Consider the following 26,858-nt stretch of genomic DNA (forward strand, 5'->3'; position numbering starts at 1 on the left):
TAACCATATTCTTCCTATCCCGTTGTGTACTGTGTGTTTCTCTTATTCCCAATCCCCGCCCGTATCACTGTTTATTTATAATCTTATTTTTGTTCTCATGTTCTTTTTATAATGTAGCTATGACATTGCCATTGCGTATGATTTTTGAAGTATTATTTGTCAATTCACTAACTGTCAGTAATTTTTTAAACAGTTTAAAAGTGGTTATAGTACAAGTTGCAAAACAATGGTGAAAAACAAAGCAAGTCAGTGGAACGAAAACACGAATTTCATGTGTAATTCCAACGTGGCACTGCCTTACAATCATAAATATATGTCGGGTTTTCGCACATTTAGACCTACCTTACAACAGTAGTCAGCGCCGTTAAACAACAACAACAACAACAACAACAACAACAACAACAACAACAAACCAAAACACCGTTTTCACATTACCGTCAGTGTATAGTTCGCTTACCTTTTGGTAAACGATTAAAGACTGTCGGTGTTTTTCCTGCTCACTTAAGAGTGCAACCCTTCGCTTTATATCTTTCCTCAGCGCTTGTTTAGCTGCCCGCATAGCGGCCATTATCACTCTGTCGACTTTAATACAAAGTCTATTTCCTCTATGTTTCAGTTGTCCTTGGCGTCATTGCCTTTAAATATTAACTGGTTAACTGGTATCAAGACGCATGCGGTTGGTGAGCAAACATTTCTGTGTGAGGCGCTGTCGCACTGACCACCATAAAAAGTAAACTCCGGCTACGGCTACTGACTGAACCTGTGCCCATAGACTTAAATGCATAGATATCTCGTTGAAATGTATTTTGTCCGTTGCCGCCATACGTCAGCGTCTCCGCCATATTGAATGTGTTCAATCTACCACTTTATGCATGTAAATACAATGCATAATGCATATTTTTAAGAACTATGGAAGCCCAAAAGTGCACTTTTCCTTTGGATAAATAACAGACAATTCTGTAATATGGACATTAAATTGTAAAATGAGGTGCTAGTATTATTATGAAAAGTGTTCATAAAATTCTTTATTATGTAACAAATATATTTCATAATGATTATTTTAACAATGTCATACTTTAAAAAAAAATACTAACAATCTATTTATTTTTCAAGGTTTTATAAGATAAGAAACTTTTTATTTGTCCAAAATCATTTTTTATGTCCTTTCCACAATTATCATAATGGCGTTTTACAGCCGAATGACTTGGTCTGTCAATCAAAGTCAGTGGGTAACCCCCACCCCCCGCGCTTCACCCACCCTCAACCCATATCCTATGATATTGGCCACACATTGTTCTACAGACAATAAAAATAAACCGTACCCACACTGACAGCAAATTATAATTACAGTATAAAACGTCTTTCCAATAAGATGCTATATTTGTTGTGGAGTTAACTCTTCGTACGTGTGTCGTTGTCTCAAAAAAAACAAAACCCCTGTTCGGCCGTGTGGTCAAAAACAATTTCATTCTAAATAAATAAATAATTTGCCCCCAAGGTTCACACGCCTGACGCTCATTAACACGAGTTTAATTTAATCCTGGGGGCACATGCGCCACCATGTGGTCAACTCAGAAATCACATCAAGAGAAGGAAAAACAAAGAACACTGTAATATGGCTCCAACACTCTGTGTCAAAAACTACCTTTGGTACAAGACATGTTTGGGGACAAAACTGCTTTTATTTAAAATCTTATTAATAAACAAAGACAAACGTTCACCTGTCCTTTACCTTTAGCATTTCTGTTTCATTTTGCGTGTGTGAACGTGTTTGGACCTCTGCGTTGCCTGAGTTAGCGATCCAAGATTGCCGATCTTCTGCGAATGCGGGTCACAGATCGTGCGGGGGTCACCGATCGCGTCGACAGCCACAGTGGCGGCTGGTTAATATGAAGGGGGAAAGTGCTAAGTCATTCCCCAACTGGTTTATACTAACTTGTGAGGGCCAAGTTAGGGTGGATCATACTGGCTGCATGTGATTGGATGTGCAGTAGCAGGCGGGCCAGTCCAAAGGCTCCAACATCTGTAAATGCTCACAGATGCTGCTCAATGCTCACTCAGTAACTCAGCAAGGTTTAACTAACACCAACTCTGCAGTGAAAATGTCTTTTATAAAAGTAGAACCATCATCTGATTTCTCATTCCACAACTTACCATATGGCATATTCTCCACATTGGACAATGTAAGTTCTTTTGGTCTTTGTTTTATTGTTTTATGTCCTTCTATGCACTACATTTACCATTTAAACAAGAAATTTAACACAATATTTTCTTTCTTGCACGATTACACTTTTTTTTTTTTTTAAGAAGTATGCTAAAATTTGAGAATGAAACCTCAAGGAATCACATAGGTAACTTCAGATGTTTTATTTCCTCAGCCCAAACGTCACATAGGTGTCGCCATTGGAGACCAGATACTGGACCTGAGTGTGATACTCTCACTGTTTCAAGGACCTGTAATGTCCAAACATCGGGATGCCTTACAAAAGGTAATTGTTTTGCATTGTGAAGGACAGAATTTTCTCGGGCTGGGCGATACGGCCAAAAAAATAAATACATAAATCAGTCATTCTGGACAATTATGATTTTAATCATTTTTTATTTTGTTGACAATAATCAGTCACACTTTTCATTCTTAATGCCGCCATAACGGACCGGTTGCGCATATGGGTTGGCATATGCATATATTTGGGATGTAACGATAACTGCAGCATCGTCATATCGCGATATTAAAACTGCCACAATATATCGTCGTCGTCGTCATGTCACGATATTAAAAGCAGAACATCTGTTAAAAAAAAAAAAAAGTTAGGTTGATTTCCACTTGTGCAGTTGTAGCACCCTCTGGTGGCTACTTTTTGAGTGCAGTTTAATTTTCACGAGGCATGTTTTGACCCTTCTATGTTTAAAATCCACGATAATGGTCAGATGAAGGGGAACATAATATACTTATGAACAGAGTCAATATATGGAGGAACCCATTTTACTGTTTTGATTAATTTCTTATGTAATTTAAATATTAATGTATTTTATTAATAAAACATTTTTATCAATTCATTGTAATGCTTTTATTAGTGCCTCAATAAACATATTATATTTATGTATTTTTAATATGTATTTATATTTTTACATTTTTCTTTGCTGTAATGTACAAAAACAATATTTTGTGGGTTTTTTTTGTTGTTGTGTGAGCTCATTTTTTACAATATTGTGACCTTTTATATCGCCAACCTCTCCACAATATCATGATAATTATTGTATCGTAACACGTTTATTTTGACACTTTATCGGCTTAAACCTTTTTTTTTTCAGGCAGTCATATGACATTGATATTTTAATGTTTAATGCCATATAGGCTATATGGCATAAGGCTTATGACCGCGCAGCACATCATGTTGCATTTTGGAAGACTATCACGTGCTTGGCTGGCCGTGCGCTGCCAGTAGTGCAAAGGGATATTGAGGACTTGTATAATGTGAAATCCAAACTAGAAAATACGTTTTTGTTTTTTTGATTGGGTTTATGGAACATATAAACACACCAAAAGTAAAAAATACAAGTTGAAATTAAAAAAAGGAGAAAAAGAAAATCATATTCAAAATGAGTAGGAAAAAATACCAAAAACTTACCTAGTCCTACTCACTAATACTTATATCATAATAATATTCTAATAAGTTGTTCTTGCTAACATTAAACAATTGAAAATAAACAAAACACTTTTATCTTAAAGCAGCTCTATTTAAGATTTAAAATTTCAAATCTCTACTGCCACCTGTGGCCGAAAACAAACTGCATGCTCGTACACGCTGCGCGCACTCGTACGTGCACGACCTCAATACTGAAGACTGGGCTCTTCATATCCAATTAAACTATGTTTTCAGAGGTAAGAAGTTTTATAATGTTATACAAAGCTGGCCACTTCACGGAATGAGACTCTCGATCCCCACTAAACAATTGATGTCCACGGGACGTGCAGATCATATTGCTTTAGTCGGTCGAAGTCCAGTCCTGTGCTGTACTCCAAAACGATGTGCAAATTACGTCAATTAATTGGACCTCATTCCGATGTTAATATGCAGTTACATATTGTAGTCACCCCGCTCGACGGACGTCAACCTGATTCTAGTCATTATTAGGCTAGCGTCATTGTGCATGAGCCGAAAGGTGGGCTGTCATTTATGGAAATTGCCGATTGTGAAAAACATATAGACCCATTCACTACTTAGTGTGATATGGCCGTGAATTAGGGGTGTGAATTGCCTAGTACCTGGCGATTCGATCCGTATCACGATTCATAGGTCACGATTCGATTCGATACCGATTAATCCCGATATGAATTTACAAGTCGATTGTTACGATTTTTTTTTACTCAATTTAGAAAATAGCATTCAGTAAACTTGTACATGTACACTGTAAGATTTGTATGAAAATTTATTATTTATTGATCTCAAACTTCAGTGTTATAACTGTGAGTCACTGTATTTAACAAACAGGTTGTAACCTTTTTCATGTTAGAACAGCATTGAAATAAAATATTAAGGCTTAATGTTCCATTAATATAACATTCTTCCATGCTTAAGGTGCGAAAGTTGGACGTTTTGTTGAATATTTTTTCATCAAAAATGGATGTTAAAAAATCAATTCGGCTGCCTATTGAATCGATTCGAGAATTGCGTGCTGTAGTATCGCGATATATTGCCGAATCGATTTTTTTTAACACCCCTTCCGTGAATGTTATCGCCATTCAGTAGTACCGTTCACATTCCGTTAGCATAATGTAGCTACAATAGGCTGTTTTCACGGAGGAAAATAAGGCGACATTTAGCCTGATTGAAACGCCGCGGAATGGAACGTCTGTTCTTCATAAAGTCATTCTGTTCTATTACATTCAACTTTGCCGCCCCTTTCACGCTAAATGTTGCCGTCCACCTCACTTTCACCCCAATAGTTACGACAGAGAAGTGATCGATCTTGAGGTTACTGCTATTTGAAAACAACACATTTTCTTCTCAATGTCAAGATACTCGCTTCTTACCTTTTCAAGTAGAAAGAAAGCCAGCTGTGAATCACTTTTCTAATCCAAGTCCGATCTCAACGCTCTCCACCGCTGAAATGTCAAACCAATGTTCACTCTCATTCTCGGCGAGAATCTATCAAGTTTAGATTTTTTTTTTTTTTCATGGCACTTGACATTGTTTTCATTTTTTATTTTTTTTGAGCAGCCTTCCGCGGAGTAACAGCGGGTGTCTGGGGCAGCGAAAATCTGTACTAGTTCCGTCTTCGCGCGACAGGAAACAACTGACGATGACGCGAAAAACGTCACATCCCGCAGACAGAGGGCGGAAAATTCGAAGGATTCGGACCGGACGCTTCCTAAATAATATTGGCCAGAGGCTTGTAGGAGTACCCATTGTGAACAGCGAAGATGTTGATCTACTAATTAGAATATGTTTCAGTCATAAATGGTCAAATAAAAAGGCTATTGTTAAGATATTTTTTTGGGAAATCCTACATAGAGTAGCTTTAAGTGCACAGATTTATTGGTATGAGTTGTAAGTCCTTTCCATTACATATACGCAAAGAAGAGAGCAAAAGTGAAGCCCTACATATACAATAAAATAAATTCCCAAACATTAAGAATTGAATATGTGTGGGCACACATGCCCATACACTCACATAATGAGTGCATACACATATAAAAAATACATGCACACACATGTGCACACGTGAGCCGGCACCTTACCGTGGTGGAGGGGTTTGCGTGTCCCAATGATCCTAGGAGCTATGGTGTCTGGGGCTTTATGCCCCTGGCAGGGTCACCCATGGCAAACAGGTCCTAGGTGAGGGGCCAGACTAAGCACGGCTCATAAACCCCTTATGATGAATAAAATATTTGGAAGCACGTTTCCCTTGCCCGGACGCGGGTCACCGGGGCCCCCCTCTGGAGCCAGGCCTGGAGGCGGGGCTCGTTGGCGAGCGCCAGGTGGCCGGGCCTGCACCCATGGGGCCCGGCCGGGCACAGCCTGAAGAGGCAACGTGGGTCCCCCTTCCCACGGGCTCACCACCGGTGGGAGGGGCCAAAGGGGTCGGATGCAATGTAGGCTGGGTGGCAGCCAAGGGAGGAGACCTTGGCGGACAGACCCCCGGCTACAGAAGCTGGCTCTTGGGACATGGAATGTCACCTCTCTGGCAGGGAAGGAGTCCGAGCTGGTGTGTGAAGCGGAGAAGTTCCGACTAGATATAGTTGGACTCTCCTCCACACATGGCTTGGGCTCTGGTACCAGACCTCTCGAGAGGGGTTGGACTCTCTTCCACTCTGGAGTTGCCCACGGTGAGAGGCGCAGAGCAGGTGTGGGCATACTTATTGCCCCCCGGCTCGGCGCCTGTACGTTGGGGTTTACCCCGGTGGACGAGAGGGTAGCCTCCCTCCGCCTTCGAGTGGGGGGACAGGTTCTGACTGTTGTTTGTGCATATGCACCAAACAGCAGTTCAGAGTACCCACCCTTTTTGGAGTCCTTGGAGGGTGTGCTGGAAAGCGCTCCCCCTGGGGACTCCCTCGTCTTGCTGGGGGACTTCAACGCTCACGTGGGTAATGACAGTGAGACCTGGAGGGGTGTGAGTGGGAGGAACGCCCCCCCCCCCCCCAATCAGAACCCGAGCGGTGTTCTCTTATTGGACTTCTGTGCTCATCACGGATTGTCCATAATGAACACCATGTTCAGGCATAAGGGTGTCCATATGTGCACTTGGAACCAGGACACCCTAGGACGCAGTTCGATGATCGACTTTGTAAGGCAAGGCAAGGCAAGGCAAGGCAAGTTTATTTGTATAGCACATTTCATACACAAGGCAACTCAATGTGCTTTACACGAGGAAAGACAACACATAAGCATCAAGAAACAGTAGTTAACATTCAGAGGAAGAAAAATAAATGAAAATAGGTTACAAACTAACAATCTTAAAACATTATTCAACAAACTTTAAAAAATTTAACATAAGGAAGTTTAAAAATGATAATGATAAAAATAAAAATAAAAATAATAATTAAAAAAACACTTAATTAAAGCTGTTTAAAAGTCCCTAATCAAAGGTATAAGAAAAAAGCAAAGTTTTTAACCTGGATTTGAAAGCATTTACACTCGGGGCTGACTTCACTTCTGTTGGTAGCCTATTCCATCTGTGTGCAGCATAGTAGCTAAATGCAGCTTCACCATGTTTGCTTCGAACTCTGGGTTCCACTAGTTGGCCCGAGTCTGTAGATCTCAGAGCCCTGCTGGGTTTGTACTCAATCAGCATTTCTTGGATATATTCAGGACCCAAACCATTTAGTGATTTATAGACGAGTAGCAGAACTTTAAAATCGATTCTACAGCTGACAGGGAGCCAGTGTAAATCCTTAAGTACTGGAGTAATATGTTCTGATCTTTTTGTTTTGGTCAGAACTCTGGCTGCAGCATTCTGAATGAGCTGCAATTGTCTCATGTTCTTTTGAGAGAGTCCAGTCAGAAGACCGTTACAGTAATCTAGTCTGCTGGAGATAAAAGCATGGATAAGCTTCTCTTGGTCTGCTTGAAGCATGCAGTCCTTCAGTCTGGATATGTTTTTCAGCTGGTAAAAGGCTGTTTTAGTGATGAATTTAATATGATTGCTGAAGGTCAGATCTGAGTCTATTAGTACCCCAAGATTTCGAACTTGGTCTTTAGTTTCTAAAGACAGTGACTCAAGCTGTTTTTTAACAGCAATCCTCTTTTCTTTATTGCCGAAAACAATGAGCTCCGTTTTGTTTTCGTTCAGCTGAAGGAAATTTTGGTTCATCCAGTTGTTAACTTGCTCTAAGAGAATGACACAATGCGTTAATAGAACTGCTGTCATTTGGGGACATCGATAAATACAGTTGTGTGTCATCTGCATAACTATGATAGTCAACATCGGTGTTCTGAAGCATTTGACCCAAAGGTAACATATACAGACTGAACAACAGGGGTCCAAGGACTGACCCTTGAGGGACTCCACATGTCATGGCCTTTCGATCAGATTCAAAATTTCCAATGGTCACAAAGTAACTCCTTTCCTCCAAATAGGACCTGAACCATTTAAGGAATGTTCCATTTAATCCCACCCAAGTTTCCAGCCTGTCTAACAGTATATTATGATCAATCGTGTCAAATGCTGCACTGAGGTCCAACAAGACGAGCACTGATACCTTCCCTGCATCAGTGCTCAATCTTATATCATTCAGTACTTTAATCAGAGCTGTTTCTGTACTGTGATGAGGTCGGAAACCTGACTGGAATTTATCCAAAAGTCCGTTTAAGCTCAAAAAATTGCTGAGCTGATTAAAAACCACTTTTTCAACTATTTTAGTTACGAAGGGAAGGTTTGCGATTGGTCTATAATTTGCTAGCAGGGAGACATCCAGTGTTCTCTTTTTTAGAATGGGCTTGACGGCGGCTACTTTCAGACATTTAGGAAGTTCACCTGATTGAAGTGAGCAATTTATTATTTGTTGTAAATCGATCTGAACAGATTTCACAATGGTTTTGAAAAAGCCAGATGGAATTGTGTCAAGACAGCTCGTGGAAGGTTTCAATTGCTGAACCAAGTCTACTACAGTATTTTGATGCACTGAGTCAAATTCTGTCATGGTAATTAAATTATTCCTAGGTGATTTTAAGTGCAGCATCGTTTTGTTATTTTGCTGGTTTGTAACAATGTTTGACCTGATGGCTTGTACTTTTTCACTAAAGTAGCAGGCAAATTCATTGCATTTATCTGTTGAGAGGAGTTCTGGCGCTGTTTGATTTGGGGGATTTGTAAGTTTGTCAACCACGCCAAATAGAGTGCGTGTATAGTTGAGGTTCCTACTAATAATTTCAGAAAAGTGTTGTTGTCTAGCTATTACCAACTCTTGGTTAAAATGACAAAGACATTGTCTGTACAGGTCAAAATGAACTTGGAGTTTAGTTTTTCTCCACTTTCGCTCTGCTTTTCTGCATTTAGATTTCAAAGTCATTATGTTGGTAGTACACCTCCAAGGTGTTTTAGTTCGGGATGAAATGGTCTTAGTTTTAATAGGAGCAACAGCATCCAAAACATTTGAGATTTTTGAGGTGAATTCATCCAGAAGTTCATCAACGGTCTCTGCATTTACAGTTGGTGATGCAGCCATTAATTCCATAAACATGTTGCTTGTATTCTCATTTCTGTACCTTTTTTTAATCGAGACAGTAGTTGTTTGAACTTCTGGGATTGTTTGTAATTCAAAAAACACACAGGAATGATCTGAAATAGCCAGATCTTTCACCTCAACAGATAAAATGTCAACACCTTTAGAGATGACGAGATCAAGAATGTGACCTTGATTGTGTGTTGGACCTTTTACATGTTGTGAGAGACCAAAAGTATCAAGTATATTACAAAATTCTTTGGTATTTTTATCCAAGTTGTTGTCAACATGAATGTTAAAGTCTCCAGTTAAGATCAGATAATCATAGTCGGTACAAATTACTGACAGCATTTCTTCAAATTCCTCCATGAATCTGCCTTTTTGTTTTGGAGGTCTATAAATTATGACAATGACGATGTTTGGTTCACCTTTTACCAAAAGACTAAGATATTCAAATGAATTAAAGCTTCCCAATGAAATTTCTTTACACTGAAATAGAGATTTAAAAATGGCAGCAAGTCCACCACCTTTTTTGCCATTCGGACATTTGTTCATGAAACTAAAATTTGTTGGTGTTGCCTCATTGAGAACCGTGTTGCAGGAACCTTCTGTTAGCCATGTTTCACTGAGGAGAAATAAGTCAAGATCATATGTCATAATAATGTCATGAATCAACAATGATTTGTTAACTAGTGATCTTGTATTTAGTAGCGCTAGTCTCACAGTGGCAATCGGAGACGCTGGTTTAGTCAGAGGTTCACAAGCTATACTGACTAGGTTTGTAGCTTCTGACTTATTTCTTCTCATTTCTTTTGCCAACTTTCTACTTCTTGTAATCACAGGAATGCTACAAGCTTCCTTGGGTCCTGACTTATTCTGGGAACACACGTTTTTTATATTGTATATGTAGTCTGGACCCAAAACATATCAGACCGAGCTGTAGTTGAGATTCTCCATAGCCAAAGATGGAGGTCGGCGGGTGGGGAGCTGTATGCTGAGGCTTGGTGGAGTCAGACGATTAGTGGATAGCTGAATGTGGCGTCTTGGGGGGAGCATGGGCGAACCGTCATCAGCAGGCAGCTGCCTGGAGAGACTTTTATTTAGCTGTATGGACAGATTGACCAGATTGCTCAACCTGTTGGTGAGACTCGCTGGCGAGTCAGTCATCGGGTCATTCGGGGGCGGTGCACAGCGTGGGGGTGCATCCGGCAGTGAATCCGGTAGTGGCGCTGTCTGGCAGGTGTCGCTTGGGGGCGATGAACAGCGCAGGGGTGCATCTGGTAGTGAAACTGGTGGTGGTGGTCGTGGTGGTGTTTGGCAGGTGTCGTTCGGGAGCAGGGGAGCTGGATGTTCGGTGTTTGGAGTGTGGGCAGATGAGGACAAATCAATCTGTTCTGAAGGGCAGGGAGTGCAAGATAGTGAGCCAGCCTCACCAGATCCTCTTCTTATCGGTTGTTGTGTTTCATGTCCTTTGTTTTGGGAACATAGCGTCCAGTGACGCACGCTATGGAAGATGTTGGCTGTCAGTAATCTGACTCCCTGCTTATTGAGATAAATCCCATTGCGTTGGAAAAGATGGCGACGTTCACAAAACATAGAAAAATTGTCAATAAAGTTCACTGAGTAAGAAGCACAGATGCTTTTCAGCCATCTCGAGAGTGACATAATCCGACTGAAACGCTCATCACCTGGTCGGACAGTAGGCAGAGGACCACTCAGAAAAACCTCTGCGTTTAGGCATATTATCTTGTGTAGAAGGGTAATAAAGTCTTGCTTCAGTATCTCCGACTGTTTTTTCAACACATCGAATGCTCCTGTGTGAATCACAATCGATCTCACAGTCGGGTAGTCAGTAGCAATCTTGTCGACTTTTTCAGAAATGTCCAGCACCATGTCATTAGCAAAACACAGAACTTTTGTGTTTTTTCTGCTGCACAGACGTTTAACACCAAACAAGGCTTTGTCGCCTATTATCAGTGTTTGTGTTTCAGTAGCTGAACGGATTTGCTGAGGAGGTCCGGTTTCAAACCTTTGACTGGTGCTGTGATCCCAGCGAGGCTTGCTGGCTCGGCGACAGCACGGCAAACCTGTTTCTCAGTTCGATATCAGTATTTTGTCTTCGTCGGCCAAGAGACGGTTTCCTTTTTCTTGCTGGTACCAACGTCCAAGACTGATTTCTTGGGGTTGAGGTAGCCTTTTGCATAGGCCGACGTGTTTCCTCAGGCATTAGTTGGCGGTCAGGTCCAGCTGTTGGGCGACGACTCCTCAGTTTTGGCTTTGCTCCCAGCACATTCCACAGAGGGTCGGTGGATGGAGCTAGCTGTTTGTTAGCATGCTCATGACCACCGTTTGGAGACATTGGCAGTGTGGTGTCATTCCACGATTTTCCATTCACCTCCACAAACATTTCAAGGCGGTGCATTCTTGTCTCCAGCACTGCCATCTTCTGAAGAAGTTTGTGGTATTCATCGGTCGAGATGGAAGGCATCATTCGTCCAGCCATGCTGCTAATAGCAGTCGCGTGCTGATTGGCAGGCCGTGCTCACGTTATCGTGAGGAGTTTCCCAAAAAAAATAAAAAATGTTGTAGTCGTGTCATCGGATTTGCGGCCGCATGTTTTGGACACTCGGGTGAAGAGAGGGGCGGAGCTGTCAACTGATCACCACCTGGTGGTGTGTTGGCTCCGTTGGTGGGGGAAGATGCCGGTCCGACCTGGCAGACCCAACGTATTGTGAGGGCCTGCTGGGAACGTCTAGCGGAATCTCCTGTCAGAAAGAGTTTCAACACCCACCTCCGGCAGAGCTTCTCCCTTGTCCCGGGGGAGGCGGGGGACATTGAGCCCGAATGGGCTATGTTCCGCGCCTCCATTGTTGAGGCAGCCGAATGGAGCTGTGGCCGTAAGGTGGTCGGTGCCTGTCGCGGCGGCAATCCACGAACCCGCTGTTGGACACCAGCGGTAAGGGATGCTGTCAAGCTGAAGAAGGAGTCCTATCGGGCCTTTTTGGCCTGTGGGACTCCGGAGGCAGCTGACAGGTGCCGGCTGGCCAAGCGGAACGCGGCTTCGACGGTTGCTGAGGCAAAAACTCGGACATGGGAGGAGTTCGGTGAGGCCATGGAGAACGACTTCCGGACGGCTTCGAGGAAATTCTGGTCCACCATCCGGCGTCTCAGAAGAGGAAAGCAGTGCACCATTAACACTGTGTACAGTGGCGATGGGGTGCTGCTGACCTCGACTCGGGACGTCGTGAAGCGGTGGGGGGAATACTTCGAAGACCTCCTCAATTCTACCGACATGTTTTCCTTTGAGGAAGCAGAGTCTGGGGACTCTGAGGTGGGCTCTCCTATCTCTGGGGTCAAAGTCACTGAGGTGGTTGGAAAGCTCCTCGATGGCAGGGCCCCAGGGGATGAGATCCGCCCGGAGTTCCTAAAGACTCTGGATGTTGTGGGGTTGTCGTGGTTGACACGCCTCTATAACATCGTGTGGGCATCGGGGACAGTGCCTCTGGATTGGCAGACCGGGGTGGTGGTCCCCCTTTTTAAGAAGGGTGTGTTCCAACTACAGAGGGATCACACTCCTCAGCCTCCCTGGTAAGGTCTATTCAGGGGTGCTGGAGAGGAGGGTCCGTCGGGAAGTCGAATCTCGGATTCAGGAGGAGCAGTGTGAATTTCGTCCTGGCCGTGGAACAGTGGATCAGCTCTACACCCTCAGCAGGATCCTCAAGGGTGCGTGGGAGTTCGCTCAACCAGTCCACATGTGTTTTGTGGATTTGGAGAAGGCGTTCGATCGTGTCCCTCAGGGAGTCCTGTGGGGGGTGCTTCAGGAGTACGGGGTACCGGGCCCCCTGATACGGGCTCTTAGGTCCCTGTACGACCGTTGCCAGAGTCTGGTCCTCATTGCCGGCAGTAAGTTGGATTTGTTTCCAGTGAGGGTTGGACTCCGCCAAGGTTGCCCTTTGTCACCGATTCTGTTCAGAATTTTTATGGACGGAATTTCTAGGCGCAGCCGAGGCGTTGAGGGGTTCCGGTTTGGTGGCCTCAGCATCGCATCTCTGCTCTTTGCAGATGATGTGGTGCTGTTGGCTTCATCAAGCCGTGATCTCCAACTCTCACTGGAGCGGTTCGCAGCCGAGTGTGAAGTGGTTGGGATGAATATCAGCACTTCCAAATCCGAGACCATGGTCCTCAGTCAGAAAAGGGTGGCATGTCCTCTCCGGGTCGGGGATGAGATCCTGCCCCAAGTGGAGGAGTTTAAGTATCTTGGTGTCTTGTTCACGAGTGAGGGCAGGATGGAGCGGGAGATCGTCAGGCGGATCGGTGCAGCGTCTGCAGTGATGTGGACTCTGTATCGGTCCGTCGTGGTGAAGAAAGAGCTGAGCCAAAAGGCAAAGCTCTCGATTTACCGGTCGATCTACGTTCCAACCCTCACCTATGGTCACGAGCTGTGGGTCGTGACCGAAAGAACAAGATCCCGGATACAAGCGGCCAAAATGAGTTTCCTCCGCAGGGTGTCCGGGCTCTCCCTTAGAGATAGCGTGAGAAGCTCGGTCATCCGGGAGGGGCTCAGAGTCGAGCCGCTGCTCCTCCGCATTGAGAGGAGCCAGCTGAGGGGGCTCGGGCATCTTGTTCGGATGCCTCCTGGACGCCTCCCTGGGGAGGTGTTCCGGGCATGTCCTACCGGCGGGAGGCCCCGGGGACGACCCAGGATACGCTGGAGAGACTATGTCTCTCGGCTAGCCTGGGAATGCCTTGGAATCCCGCCGGCGGAGCTGGTTGAAGTGGCTGGGGAGAGGGAAGTCTGGGTTTCCCTCCTAAAGCTGCTGCGCCCGCGGCCCGACCTCGGATAAGCGGTAGTAAATGGATGGATGGATGGATGGATGCACACACAAATTTATTTACATTTATAGCTGATTTACACGTTTCTTTCAAAACCTCTTTTTAAAATACAGTAATTAATTCACATTTTTTCAGTTCGTTTTCATAATTGTTCCACAAATTAACCGCTTTAACAGAAACACATTTGTTTTATGTTTGTTCTTATCATTGTTTTTTTTTTAAGTCACTTGTGCCCCTTAACCCAAAGCAACATCCCTCTTTGATTTCGAAGAACTTCTGAATACTGTGGCAAAGTTGGTTATTGTATACTTTGTACCTTATTTGAGCTGTTTTAAATTCGACAGTCATAGAATTTGAGAGTATTTAATTTCATGAATAACAGATATGTTGGTTCTATATAATGTGAGTGATTAATTATTCATATGGCTCTTTTTTGTTAATTTAAAGACGGATTGTGTTAAAAATTGGGTGTGGATCCCAGAAAACGCGGACAACAGAGCGGTGTACAAAAATTTAATAAATACAAAAGATACACACAAAATCCAAACATAAATCCCTTGCACAGCAAGGAGAGGAAAAAAGGTAACACAAAGCACACGCACCAACGCGGAAATAACTAATAAAAAGTGCTTGCACCAAAATGGCAAGGGAGACAAACTGAACGTGTTTACACAAAAAGCGGCATGAGGTCGAACATAAAAAATCAAGAGGTAATAAACTTACATGGGAATATTTACATTGTACACGCTAACATTAATCAATGTTACATATTGTCGGACTTGTCCAATCATACATGTTTATGCATAACGTTGTGTTTGACTGTATATATGATATTTTGTTCCATATGTCAGCCTACACTAAATGCTTTCATGGGTCTGGGATATGAAGCATGGAAGGAGACCAGAAGCACTTTGCAGTTTTTGCTCTCAAACAATGAAAGCACTCTAAGAGATGACTGCACTCTATGTAGTAGGTGAGTCTGTATAGTTCATCTTTTTCACCAAGCTACTGTTTTGTACGAATCATATGATTGTGAACATATTCAACATTATGCTACAAGGTATTAAGTGCAGTAAAATCCCTGCCATGCTCGACGGTGCCTAAACAAGCCAGTGTTTCCATCAAGCAGCAGTCAGAACTTTGTGATAGTATTACAATTTACAAATAGTGTCATATATCCTTCAAAATGGGTATTGTGAATAATATTTATATGAAGTCAGAGAACTTGTGAAATCACAGTGGGCAAGACTGGTCAAAATCACAATACATTCACTATTACAGGAACAGGGTTGGGAGGGTTAGTTTTAACTCATTCCCTGCCTTTGACAAGTATATACTTGTCAATGATAGTTTTTTGAACGGGGCTAGATGCGGGAGAATCTGATTATGATAAACTATGAATTTCAAACTTGAAAACAATATATATATTAGGGCTGCACAATATATCGAAAAAATATAGATATCGCGATATTGGCCCTTGCAATATGCATATCGCAAAGGCACGCAATAAGTTTTATATGGAATTTGATGCTTTTTATATGGATTTGACCAGTCAGATGCTAACTAAAATGTGCATCGGCATTCAATAGTTGAAAATTATCAAGACATAATTACAATTAATTAACTAAGATAACATGAAGGTTGCTTATTTTTCCCCATGAAAAATGTTTTTCTTTCATTAGATAATAAAAAAGTAATTTCTTTAGGTACATGTTAAATATCGCAATAATATCGATATCGCTATGTTCAGCAAGTATATCGCATGTGTATATATTTATGTGTATATATATATATATATATATATATATATATATATATATATATATATATATTTATATATATTTATGTATATATATATATATATATATATATATATATATATATATATATATATATATATATATATATATATATATATATATATATCATCATCAAATTTACCAATATCTCCCGTCAGACGAAACGCTTGTGGAAGCTAAACTGGATACTGTATCCGGTATTTTAGTCTGACGTCATTTCGTTGTTCAATCTTTCTTCCGGGTCCAAGATGCACCAGCCCCCGATATTGGAAGATCTATAGCGAGAGTCAAAGTGCTTCACGGCTTGTGTACACTACACATTACATGTTAGCCAGTAGTAGCTATCGTTGTTGCGCGAGCTAAAACAATATAGGGGCTCTGTAGTATCATGACGCCATGTTGGAAAGGATACTGTTTTATGGCTCTCTGTGCTAAAATTGTCATAAAGTGAATAAAAGAAGAAATACAAGGTGATTCTTAGAATATTCCTCACCGACTAAAACCAATTGGTTGAGAGAAGAAACCCTAGCAGCCAGCACACTGTCAAATTGTGATTTTTTATTTTTTTTTTAGCTCGCGCAACAAAAATAGCTGTGTAATAGGGGTGTGTTCAAAATATCGATACATAGATATGTATCGATATTAATAAAAACGGTACAGTATCGATATTGTAGCTCTGAGTATCGATACTCCTCCCTGACGTTCGAGTAGGCCACACAGCCAGCGACGCACATGAGAAAGGGAGCGCCTCAGTAAGGAAAGTTATTACAGTTGCCGACAGTTACCGATTGTCCATATTTTGTTACGGAAATCAATGAACGTTGCAATGTTCCGGTTGTAATATGATTACAGAAGCCACTATCTTCTGGAATCAGATTTGAGTAGCTGCGGTGACGTAATGTGACACAATTCATTCTTGAGCAGTCAAGTTAGCGGACGCTACATTTTAAAAAATCACTTTTTCAAGACAGGGTACCTCCAGAGCAGAACAAGGGAGGCTCGCCAAACATTTATCCGACAAAAAGGTGGTTCGGGGCTGCCACCTCGGCGAGACTGCTCGCTCGCAGCTCCGTTCCTCTTTTTGATATGAGAGTCTGAAAGACGGCGAGGGCACTTGGCCACGTTAGGCGAAAGCTAACGTCTTACTAACCCGGATCGATGCTCTTCACATCAGTGGTGAGGAATAATGGCAGAGTGGCACAAAATGTTATTGGAAAGTAGTGTCGTGAACTCCGATTGGTATATTGTGTGCGCAATGAGGAGGACGAGGATAAGGAGGAGGAGACACCGCGGCAAGTGAGGTCTGTCTGTGTGTGTGTAGCGGGTACGCGCTACTTTACAACAATCAAGCTTTTTATTCCACGACTAAAATGTCACACTGTAAATTGCCTGCCGCTGAAACTTGAATAAAGCCCCAGTTGAATAAACAATACGATGCCCGGTTCCTTCGTCTGTATTTTACATGACCGACACAAGAGCTGCGCGTTCACAGCGACCCAAACTAAAACACTCGAAAAAGTTAACAGTGACGCGTCATCTCCAGATTATTGCGCCCGGGCAATGTGCAGAAACGCCAACGTTATTTATTTATCATAGAATAAACACAACAACACTGTACTGTGTGCTTCTGTATGCTTGTGGTTATTCATTCATCCAGCTCATGTCGTTTCATTTCTCAGTGTAGTAATACATTTGAAAATGTGGTGTAGCTAAATGGTGAGTGATATTTTTAATTATCTTTTTTTTTGGTGCTTGACTTAAGATTGATTTGTTCTTTGAAGCATTAATATTAATTAATTTGCACAAATAAATTGCCTTATGAGGTTAGTATACGGTAATTTCCAATAATGAAATATAAGATATATATATATATATATGTATATGTGTGTTCAACGTAAACTAAGGAATTTATTATTGTTTATTATTGTATCGTATCGTCTAAAATTGTATCGAATCGTATCGAGGTACGTATTGTACCGTGACCTGTGTATCGAGGTACATATCGTATCGCCAGGTTCACAAAGATACCCAGCCCTAATGTCTAGCGCACACAAGCCGTGAAGCACTTTGGCGCTATAGATCAGCAATTGCATGTTCTGGCCTGAAGATGGCAGTGTTTTCACAGTTTTGCATTGGTGAAAACTGGTTTCCTCGTTGCCTACACTCTACAGTTTTCAAAAACATGATTTTTAACCTGATTTCATTTCCACAAAATCAAAATGGCATGTAGTTTGTCGCCTGTTTCACACACGCCATACTATACCACAGTTTTCAAATAAATCATATTTGTATCTGCATATTCGAGTGTTCTTCGTTTCTTCGTTTTCTTATAGACGTGCTAAACTGTGAGAACAGATTAGTAAACTGTGGGTAGTGGGTACAGATTACGAAACTGCGGGAACAGATTACGAAACTGCGGGAACAGATCAGTAAAGTGTGGGTACAGATTAGTAAACTGTGGGTAAAAATACATAAATACATAAATAAATAATAAATACATAAATAAAAATCCTACCCTGGCACCAGAGGGGCTCCGTACTATAGCTAAATCGCTTTATGCTTATCCGCTCATGAGATAGTTCCACACAAAAGCGAGTGACCCCGTACTTCCAACTTCCTTTTCTCCTTGACCAGGTGGGGGTCGCATGACTGTAAGGTACGTGCCAAAAAGTGTTTCCATTACACATTTGCGAAATACTTCTATTTTGACTTTTTTTTTTTTTTTTTTTTAATTTAGAGAATCCTGTGTTTCCATTCCCGGTTTGGTTTTGCGCAATTTGCCTTTCGCGCAAAACTAAGGGTAATGGAAACGCACCTAATGTAGCCTATGTTCATTTAGTAAGTTTTTTGTAAGCTACTTAGGTTTTAGTCACATTGAGTGTGAACTGTCCTTTGGTTTGCCTGTTATTCATCAATTTTATTTTTTGAATTTGTTTTTACTTTTCATACTCTCAGTCTCGTTAGCAACAGTTTCCCACTGTGTTTTGTAATTTTTGAATTTTCCTGACCACACAAGTTGGCTGCTCAATCTATATTTGGGTCCACTTCACTCCCCTCTTCCTCTGGCACAGTATATGCAAAAGAGAAGTTTCAAGTATTATTTTTTTTCTTAGGCAATGTTGTTTTTTTTTTTTGTCACCAAATATGTTTCTTAATTTAAATTAATTACTTTGTTGTTGCTCAGCGTATTATGTTCTTGATTCACTTACTGGTAATTTTTTTTCTTCTTTTTTGTCTGCAGAGCTTTTGTCCCTCAGAGCGTTGCCATTATGCATCTTCCTGCAGATATCGGTAAGTCTACAGTAGTACACACGTGGACAAAATCAACACAGACACACAAAAAAAAGTACTACTTGGCCAAATAGAAAATTATCTCAGTGAATTCTTACAATTCAGGTAGATTTGAAATTAGGGCGGCATAGTGGTCGACTGATTAGCATAGGTCATGAGATTGAAGCCAGGTTCCGGCCATCCAGAGTGGACTTTGCACGGTCTCCCTATGCCTGTGTGGGTTTTATCCGGGTACTCCGGTTTGCTCCCATATTCCAAAAAACAAGCATGATCGGTTAATTTTACACTGAATTTTCCCGTCGGTGTGATTGTGGCGTGAATGGTTGTTTTCCTGTGAATGCCCTGCAATTGGCTGGTAACCAGTTGAGGTGGGTACTCCGCCTACTGCCCAAACATAGCTGCGGTTCATGTAATGGATGGCTGAATGGATGGATAGATTTGAAATTAAACAATTCAAAGATAAAATTCACAATTTAAAACAGTTACCAGGGGCCTCATTTATAAAACTGTGCGTGAAAACCTGCGCAGAAAAGTACGTACGAACGAAACTCAAAACTCACGTACGCAGAAAAAAAATGAGATTTATAAAACCATGCGTATACACACATACGTAAATCTGCACGCAAGTTCCCTTTATAAATGCCACACGATCCCAACCGGTGTGCGCAGCAGATTCCACGCCGTTCCCCGCCCCAAGTCCGCCTATTTCACCCCATATTTGGCAATGGAAAGTAACTCAGCTGCGTATTAATAAGCAGCACGTGTTGGCGAAAGTCAAACCAAAACAATTTGGACGGTCAATGAAAGGCAAGAAAGAAATCTAAAGTCACCATATTGTAGTAGAATTTTCGTGTGACCAGTAGGTCCTAAAAAAAATAATAATAAAAAAAAGATTTTAAAACAAGCTGTACATTGAAACCCTCATTGAAGAGGTCGAGTCACGGAAGGCCAATAAAATCAATCAGCAGGACGCGAGTCACGATAATGCCGCCGCATGGTGTACAGAGTCAGATTTTAAATAAGGAAAGGAATAATAATAATAATAATAATAATAATAATAATCTATTCTCTTAACCACTTACACTTGGATTGTTTTTACTCAGACTTACTAAATTGTCTCTAAATTAGGCGATCTATAGGCCGCCCTATTAATATTCCCAATGTGTTGCGTATGGATCTCCATCCAGAATCACGGCTGCGTGGATCGCATTGTGAACGTTTATGGCAGACTTTATTGACGCGCTTATTTATTTATTTGCATGACAAACCCTATCTCAATAGCAAAGATGCTTGCACCAGACTATTTTTGTAGCTATTTTTTTCCCAATCCTTATTGTTTTGTGTCAATATAATTTTATTTAGCCTTTAATGGCAATTGCGCGGTGGGCGGGTGAAGTTACGATAGACGCATATTGTTGAGCGGCGCGATGATGTAATGCGTGCAGAATATGTCCACATTAGTTGTCACTAATGTGATTTGTTGCATGAGGCTTTTTCAAGATAGGTGATCAATGGGAAAAGACGAGCGATTGTTTCAGATATATTCACGTGCAGCTTTCCGCCTCAAGGGCGGCAAATGTCAAAAAGTGATTGATTGCCCCCCATAAAACAGTCCTTTGAAGTAAGCCCCGCCCCCTTCCGGCATCTTAACACCCCCCCCCCCCCCCCCCATAAACAGTCCTTTGAAGTAAGCCCCGCCCCCTTGACACCTTCTTAGCCAATCAGATGCCGTTATTTTGAATTAAGCCCCTACCCACTTGCCACCTTCTTAACCAATCAGAACCCCAGGGCGGCAAATGTCAAAAATGATTGATGACATTCCGCTCTGCTTCCCACAACATCAAACATAGGGTTCCGGTCACCCCACCCCCATTAACAAACATAGGGTTCCGGTCACCCCCCAAACAGTAGCTTTATTGTTTTCCGGTCCCCCCACCCCTTTAACAAACAATTCATTCCGGTCACCCCCCAAACAGTAGCTTTTGTTGTCCAGGTGATAATAAACTTTTTTTTATCTTACAGGAAGGATCCTACCACCAGCTTTTGAAGTAGCAATGGGGGAAGCGCCCCCCTGTAATTCGAATTACTGATAAAGCTACCTACTTTGAAGTAGAACGGGTCCCAACCGTAGGAACCCCCGACCCCCCTTATCACCATGTTGGGCGGCAGGAAGCCCCCACCACCGCCCCCCTCTATCGGGTATGTGAGTGCGTGAATGTAAATTAGTACGAGGCTCACTTATTCGAGTTAAAGTGAATATTAAAAAAATGTTATCCATTTGTTTTATGTTTTTTAAATAAATAAAAGAGACTTACCGATGTTTCGGAATACGAGGGTTTTTTTCTTTTTTAAAAAAATAAATAAAAAAAAAATAAAGTTTTCTGTTTCTACCAATTTCTAACCGATGGAGAGGGGGGAAATATAGACGAAAAAATAGATTATTCGTGCGTAAAGGGCGGTTATTTAACCCATTTCAGAACCGCGTCCTTCTTTTTCCTCAGACTAAAAACTTGTGTGTTTGTAAAAAAAAAAAAAAAAAAAAAAGTCAAAGAAGGCCGGCTAGGGAGGTGTGACTCCCTCACGCCGTGGTAAACGGCGTCATCTAAAGGGCAAAGGATGTTACAGCGTATGATTAAGAGAGGGAGCATTAAAGTTAGTCTACAAAAGTAAATTAGGGTATTAAAATGTTGATAATGAATGTAAAACCTAAAAATTTGATTCAAAGGTATTCAATTTGTAAATTATACAATTTGGATGACGGAACAATGTATGGCATTAGAGTAGCCTTTAAATATTAAGTAGGGTTAATTTTAAATTTTTGGCGACAGCAGATCGAAACTAGCATCATACTAAACCCCCCTGCAGCCATCTTTTTTTTAATGTTACTGAACACTATCCCTATATTAAACCAAACTTAACTCATTTTACGTTTTGGTTACAAATTGATACGTTTTATTTTTATATGGTATCTATTATAAGACGATGGATGCTAGAATTTGTACATTTTATATATACGTGATGTTTATAGGTATGCTTAGACGTGTATGTTTTTATTATTTTATGTTTATGATGTGTATAAGAGTACGCTGTTTTGGGAGGGATGGGAAAATGTGTTTACCTTTTTTGTGTGTGTTTAAAAAAGATAATAATTGTACTAGTTTTTTTTTTTAAAATACTGATTTCGGGAGAGAATATGTAATCACAAACTCAGGCAGTTCCTGCCTGTGGACATTATTGGTCAGACGTCTGCTTCTTTTTAAAACTAAGAGAATTGAAAGCATGAAACTTTGAGTTTCTTGATACGTTATTAGATTTATACTCTACTTAACCCTTAATCTTTAATCTTAAAGCCGATCTTTGCAACAATTTAACCAAAATCATCTTCTTATTAGGCCGTCAGGTCACACACGTTTTCGTTCAGTTTCGCTCCACTACCAGGGGTACTAAATAATCTTTACTTCATAAAATAGATTTATTAGTAGTAAGTAAGAATCCGTGGAGTTCAGCCTCTGAAAACCTGCCAATTTTGTGTTTTCGGTGGTGAAACCCCGGCACTATTTTGCGATGAGGCGCAGTGATCTCTCGTATGGGCGTAGTGCCATTAGGTCGGTAGCGGTGTGATTTAGGTCACATGAGCCAATCAGGTAGCTGCTGCTTTCTCCTCACCATAGCAACCGCATATCAAAAATGGCGACCACAACGTCGGAGAGCGAAAGGAGAAAAAAAGTTAGAAAGAAAGTGATGAAAAAACTTCGTTCCCGTTCAGGTTTGCCCATCGCTTCAGCTGGCCCCGTTATTCCAGCCATCTGCATCATTTGTAAAAATAAATTTCAAAGTAGACTCGTCTGGGATTGGAAGGCACACGGAAGAGGGATCATCTCGCCAAAGCAGAAACATTGTCAGCAGGTATGTGCTACACACACGCGTGCCCATATCTGTTATTAATGTGACTGATATTTTGTATAGGGCTGAAAATAATTTGTTGCTAGGTTAAGTTTTAAGGCTATAGTTTATTAAAAAAGGCGAGCTGCTGAATGATTTATCGAGTGAATCCAACAGTTGTTACCAAACTCGAGTTACCTGTGCCCATCAGAGTCATAATATAGTCACAGCTACACACTCCCTTTTCCCCCAAACTCTCTCTCATCAACCTCAACAAACACTTTACTTTACTTAAATCTGTGATGTGCATATACTGTAAAGAGGTGATGTGACAATAACACTCATAATGTATTTGTTTTTTGTCTAAGGCGGGTTGGTTGCTGCAGGCCGCTGAGATGAAGAAAGACTGTTCCATTCTTCTGCATATTCAAGACAAAAGACTGTGTCACAATGGAGGTGCAGTTTTGTTTCAGAGATTACACAAGGGCCTTAAAGTCAACAGCAACAGAAACAGCAACCAGGGTCGAACAAATGTGAGTTGTTACATTGCACTATTTCATTGTCACTTTGCTAAAATTACACATTTCAAAAGTAAAGCATTGGCCAGCAATATGTCACTTGTATTCTGTTTACATTTCGAGACAGCATTAATTAGAAAGCATGACTCTGCACATATTAAGTGAGTGAGTGTGTGTGTTTTAGACAACCCAATGCTGAGAACTACAAATTCTTTTTGTGAACAAGTAATCCGTCAAAGGATTATAGTTGACAAAGATGTGATGAGAATGGACAAGCTAAGGGGTTTGTGAACAATGTTAAGAAACACGGGGATCTTGATGCTTCAGACTACAGGTAACATATAAATCTTCATATTGAAACACATTATCTGAAATCTATGGGGAGAGATTTGTCTAAAATCTCACTGTTTCAGAGAAAAATAGTTTGCTGACAAGCTCAATTTAAGTTAAAAATAAATAAATAAATAAAATCGATTCTCTAAAAATGAAAACCGGTTGGTTGTTAATTATTACATGCAAATGTGTTTTTTTGTCTTCTGTATTTATAATTGTTCTTTGACCAAGAAAGTATATAGGCCTATAGGTATATTTGTATTTCTTTCCAAATATACGATTATTCGCTAGAATTTTGAGTAGGATATCCAAACACCAAAATATTCGATAGCTGCAGCACTAATAATACAAATTTTGAGTTGGGGCATGCCCACACGAGTTATTTTACCACACACCCATGTCAAAACTAGCTTACTGCACACACACTGCACCCCAACTTCAAATTTTTGCTAACGTAATAATAATAATAATAATAATAATAATAATAATAATAATAATATATTATAAATTTTGTTGGATCCAAAAGCAACTTACATAATTATAGTTTCATATGATTGTAATTGGCTTATTTTCAAATGTTTAAATATTTCCTTGATTTGAACAAAATATAATTGTTTAGAATAATCTTGATTTCAATTATTACCAAAATAATTGTGATGAGTATTTTTTTTTCATAATAGAGCAGCCCTAGTGTGATGTGAATATGTGCATCTTGTGCACAACTTTCCCTTTAATTTTCTATTTTAGGCAGGATATACTGAAACGAAGATTGAGGTGTGATTTCCCCCAGCTGGTTTTTCACACCCCTTTCCAACAACAACTCTGAAATGGTTTTTGTAGAGACATTATCAACAACTGACAAACTTTTAGACAGGGTATCTCACTCATCAGATACATCAACTACTGAGTCTACTGATGTAAGCCAAGTTTTTGTTGTTGTTTAAGTTTATAAGGTTTGTATATACGAATGCGCTGTGTGGAAACGGGTTTTAACATCTATCGTTTTTGTAATATTTAAAAAACTAATAAATATACTGTTTTTTTTGTTTTTCTTAAACTGATTTATGAAAAGGACTTGTATTCGCAAACTCTTTTTTTAAAAGCAGTAACTGAATTAGGAGGTGGAGGGGCAATGTATTATGGGGATCATACTTTTTGAAATCTTTAAACTGTCGATTGTAAGAGTCTTCTATCTTGATGTTAGCCTTTTTATCTGAATATGTATGAATGAAATATCTTTTAATTATCAGCTCGGATTCTTTCAATGGATAGCCCTGTAACCCTTAGGTTAGTAGTTTTTTAGAAAGTATCTGGGTATGAAATATGTTATGTTAGGAATATGGCGCGTACGTGAAGAAGGTACGTCTGGCTATGTATTTTATGTTTTTGAGTTGTTGTATATAAGATTGCGTTGTACATAAGAATTTTACCCCCTCTTACGTTTTTGATGTGTTATAAAACTAATAAATGTACTGATTTTTTTTTTTTAAAAGGATTAGGCTTAGAGAAGGTGTTGGTGGCACTCTCATGAGCAGAGTGCGCGAGTTGTTTTACCCCCCTCTGCAGATGCGTACACGTATAAAATGCTATTTTTCTGTTTCTAGTTTTGTTACCGATAGTGCTATAATTTGTGTCTATACGATTTTATCGGATGTCTCTATGTATTTTTGTTGTAGTTTAAGTTTATGAGGTCTGTATATACGAAAGCGCTGCGCGGAAATGGGTTTTATCCTCTTATCGTTTTTGTAATATTTTAAAAAACTAATAAATATACTGTTTGTTTTTTTGTTTTACTTAAACTGATTTATGAAAAGGACTTGTAATCGTAAACTTTTTTTTTTTTTTTTTTTAAAGCAGTAACTGATTTAGGAGGTGGACGGGGAGACTGGTCCAAAGTGTACATGTGTGCATGCGTGTGTAGGGTGTCAGTGTTTACTCCGAGGGGGCAGTAAAACAGTCTTTGAAAGCGATTGTCATACGATGCATCGATCTGAAGTATACTACTTTGTAGTCGCGTATAAATAATTTTATACATTCTTTTTAAAAAGAGAGAAATGTAGGTACGAATGTTCGAGCCTGTTAAAATGCAGCAAACTTTATACTTGATTTAGAAATTATTCTTTAATTTACTAGGGCAATGTATTGTGGGGGTCATACTTTTTGAAATCTCTAAGCTGGTGTTTGTAAGAGTCTTCTATCTTGATGTTAACCTTTTTATTTGATGATGTATGAATGAAATATCTTCTAATTATTACCATGGCTTCTATCAATGGATACCCTTGTAAGGCTTTGGATTGTAGTTTTTTAGAAAGTATTCGGGTATGAAATATGTTATGTTCGGGACATGGTGCGTACGCGAAGAAGGTTGATGTAGTTTTATTTTTGTTTTGTTTACGATTTACTTTTTTTTAGGGGGATGTAGGCATCGTTTTAAGGTGCCAGGTGTATTTTGTGTAAATAATATATGGATACTTACTTTTTATTTTTGTTACCGATGGTGCTTTGTTTCGTGAAACCCTTTTGTTTTGTTTTGTTTCTTGTTTTTTTAACTTACCCTTCGAAGATAAATAAAACGTCTTTAGACTTATCGCTAGCGAAGATGTAGCACGTTTAACATTCTAAATAGTTTTATCGCTGCACGACGTATTCGAACTAAGAGATCCCAAGTCTTTGTGAGTTTTTTTCTTTTAAATACTTAGAAATACCCATTGTTAAATTAGCCTAGAAGATATTATTGAATATGATAGGCTGTAAGATTAGCTATACTAAATCACCCCTGGGTTTAAAACACAAAACTATGAGATTTAATCAGAGCGTAACAATCTACCGCGACGATCTTTTTTTAATCTTAAAACCGCTCTTTGCAGCAATTTACCTAAATATATAGTGAACAAACGTGTATCTTGTATGACTAAGAGACATTTAACTTTTGATTGAACGATTTATTTTTTTCCTTACAAATCGCGCTTACTTTCCGATGATACGCGTAGGTAAACAATTTTTTATAAGCATGATTGTGAAATAACAGCTACTAAA

General features: G+C 40.3%; 2 protein-coding genes and 1 long non-coding RNA gene across 6 annotated transcripts in view; 2 read left to right on the plus strand and 1 right to left on the minus strand.

Annotated features, from left to right (window-relative positions):
- mthfs (5,10-methenyltetrahydrofolate synthetase (5-formyltetrahydrofolate cyclo-ligase)) overlaps positions 1 to 759 on the minus strand; it is a 25,186-nt gene extending 24,427 nt beyond the window's left edge. Inside the window, exon 1 of the mRNA XM_077518245.1 lies at positions 458 to 759. Within this exon, the coding sequence (XP_077374371.1) occupies positions 458 to 568 (111 nt within the window). The 5' untranslated portion in view covers positions 569 to 759. The remainder of the gene's footprint in view (positions 1 to 457) is intronic.
- Positions 760 to 2,022: 1,263 nt separating this feature from the next.
- The window catches only part of fah (fumarylacetoacetate hydrolase (fumarylacetoacetase)), a 263,029-nt gene continuing 238,193 nt past the window's right edge, over positions 2,023 to 26,858 (plus strand). For all 4 annotated transcript variants that reach the window (XM_077518259.1, XM_077518261.1, XM_077518262.1 and 1 more), the window contains exons 1-4: positions 2,023 to 2,183; positions 2,379 to 2,489; positions 14,851 to 14,972; positions 19,040 to 19,089. In XM_077518259.1, coding sequence (XP_077374385.1) covers positions 2,040 to 2,183; positions 2,379 to 2,489; positions 14,851 to 14,972; positions 19,040 to 19,089 — 427 coding nt within the window. In that variant the 5' untranslated portion in view covers positions 2,023 to 2,039. The remainder of the gene's footprint in view (positions 2,184 to 2,378; positions 2,490 to 14,850; positions 14,973 to 19,039; positions 19,090 to 26,858) is intronic.
- Positions 22,406 to 25,252, plus strand: LOC144017019 (uncharacterized). The gene is made up of 3 exons (XR_013283057.1): positions 22,406 to 22,995; positions 23,340 to 23,504; positions 24,570 to 25,252. It is a non-coding gene; the product is annotated as an uncharacterized LOC144017019 (long non-coding RNA).

Source organism: Festucalex cinctus, chromosome 4 (assembly GCF_051991245.1).
Source record: "Festucalex cinctus isolate MCC-2025b chromosome 4, RoL_Fcin_1.0, whole genome shotgun sequence".
NCBI lineage: Eukaryota > Metazoa > Chordata > Actinopteri > Syngnathiformes > Syngnathidae > Festucalex > Festucalex cinctus.